Source organism: Crocuta crocuta, unplaced genomic scaffold (assembly GCF_008692635.1).
Source record: "Crocuta crocuta isolate KB4526 unplaced genomic scaffold, BGI_CrCroc_1.0 scaffold658, whole genome shotgun sequence".
NCBI lineage: Eukaryota > Metazoa > Chordata > Mammalia > Carnivora > Hyaenidae > Crocuta > Crocuta crocuta.
In genome coordinates this window covers 204,183-205,431 of record NW_027530509.1, presented here as the reverse complement: position 1 = coordinate 205,431, position 1,249 = coordinate 204,183, and the positions used below count along the sequence as shown (strand labels likewise).

The window sequence follows — 1,249 nt, the reverse complement described above, 5'->3', positions numbered from 1 at the left end:
CCACTCTAAATCGTGGTTCCTCCATGCCCAGCAGCTGTCAATCATTGACTACCATGCAGTGTCTTCATCACACTAAAATGGTGGCTCTCCAGGGCTCCTTGCTGCTAGCAGTTCAGGTAGGGAAGGCTTTTATCAACTTTTCAAATCTTCTCTCAACTACTTGTCATAAGATCCAAGAGCAGAGGTGTGTTCTAGACCTTATGACACACTAGTTACCCTCTATGGATACTAGGGGAATGTAATATCCAATCAATTTGAGGCAATTCCTTATCCAATGTGGTTAATTAATCGAGAGAGTCACAAAATGTCCAAATAAAAATCATGAGTCTCTGAGTTTAGCAGTCTGTTTAAATTATATTCTGGGAATTACTACCAGAGTTAAAAAGCTACCAATCTACAACCCATCCCATGTTTATCATTAACCACTGTCTTAGTTTGATACATCATCAACCCTATGTAGACATTCCTTGGCACCATTTTGGTAATGCTGTGTTAGTGTTTTGGCTTTAAACTTTGCATGGGTCTGCCAAACAGCACCCACCTTTGTCAACAATGTAAGCCATGTGCGGAACAAGCACTATCAATCTGCTAAAGTAGGACTTACCGATACCTTGCAAAGCATGACAGTGTTTAGAACCTGGCAGACTAGATAATAAAACGTAATCTTCCCACCTCAACTTTCAACAGTCTTGCATCATTAGCCAAAATACAAAACTCCTCAATTTTCGTATGGTAGTAAAGAGCATGAAAACTTGTAGAGAACTTCTAGAGTAGTATAAAATATATGATGAGCTAAACAAGGTGAAGTGAAAATAGAGGAGAAAAGGCAGCTGAAAGTCTATAGAAGGGTCTGCTTGCAGATGGCTGAGGATACTTACCTTCAGGTTCTGGAGGGTTTCTGACCATTCCATGGACCCTATCTGAGGTATGGTAGTGAGGAGTAAACTTTTGGCTTTATTGGCATTTTCTTTCAGGGTCTTTAAGACCTTGTCCACTGAAACCTAGAGAAACAACAGCACAGGATGTTACTAGCAATTTACAGTTCCACTGCTTTTCATAGACCATGTTGCTGAGTTCCTACCTGATCTGTGAAATCAGTTTACTCCAATTCCAATCCCCTGAGCACTAGCTCTGCATTTTTCGAGCCAGTCTTACTTCCAGCAGGGAGGTATTGGGAGAAACCTAATGACATATCTGAAAAGCACCAATGGTTCTCAATCTGATGTCTGAGAAAGAATATCAGCAGAAT

General features: G+C 40.6%; 1 protein-coding gene across 1 annotated transcript in view; it reads right to left on the bottom strand.

Annotated features, from left to right (window-relative positions):
* Nucleotides 1–645: 645 nt before the first annotated feature.
* Nucleotides 646–1,249, bottom strand: part of MTAP (methylthioadenosine phosphorylase) — a 44,546-nt gene continuing 43,942 nt past the window's right edge. Inside the window, exons 7-8 of the mRNA XM_077767061.1 lie at nucleotides 879–1,001; nucleotides 646–765 (exon numbers count right to left, since the gene is read on the bottom strand). Coding sequence (XP_077623187.1) covers nucleotides 646–765; nucleotides 879–1,001 — 243 coding nt within the window. The remainder of the gene's footprint in view (nucleotides 766–878; nucleotides 1,002–1,249) is intronic.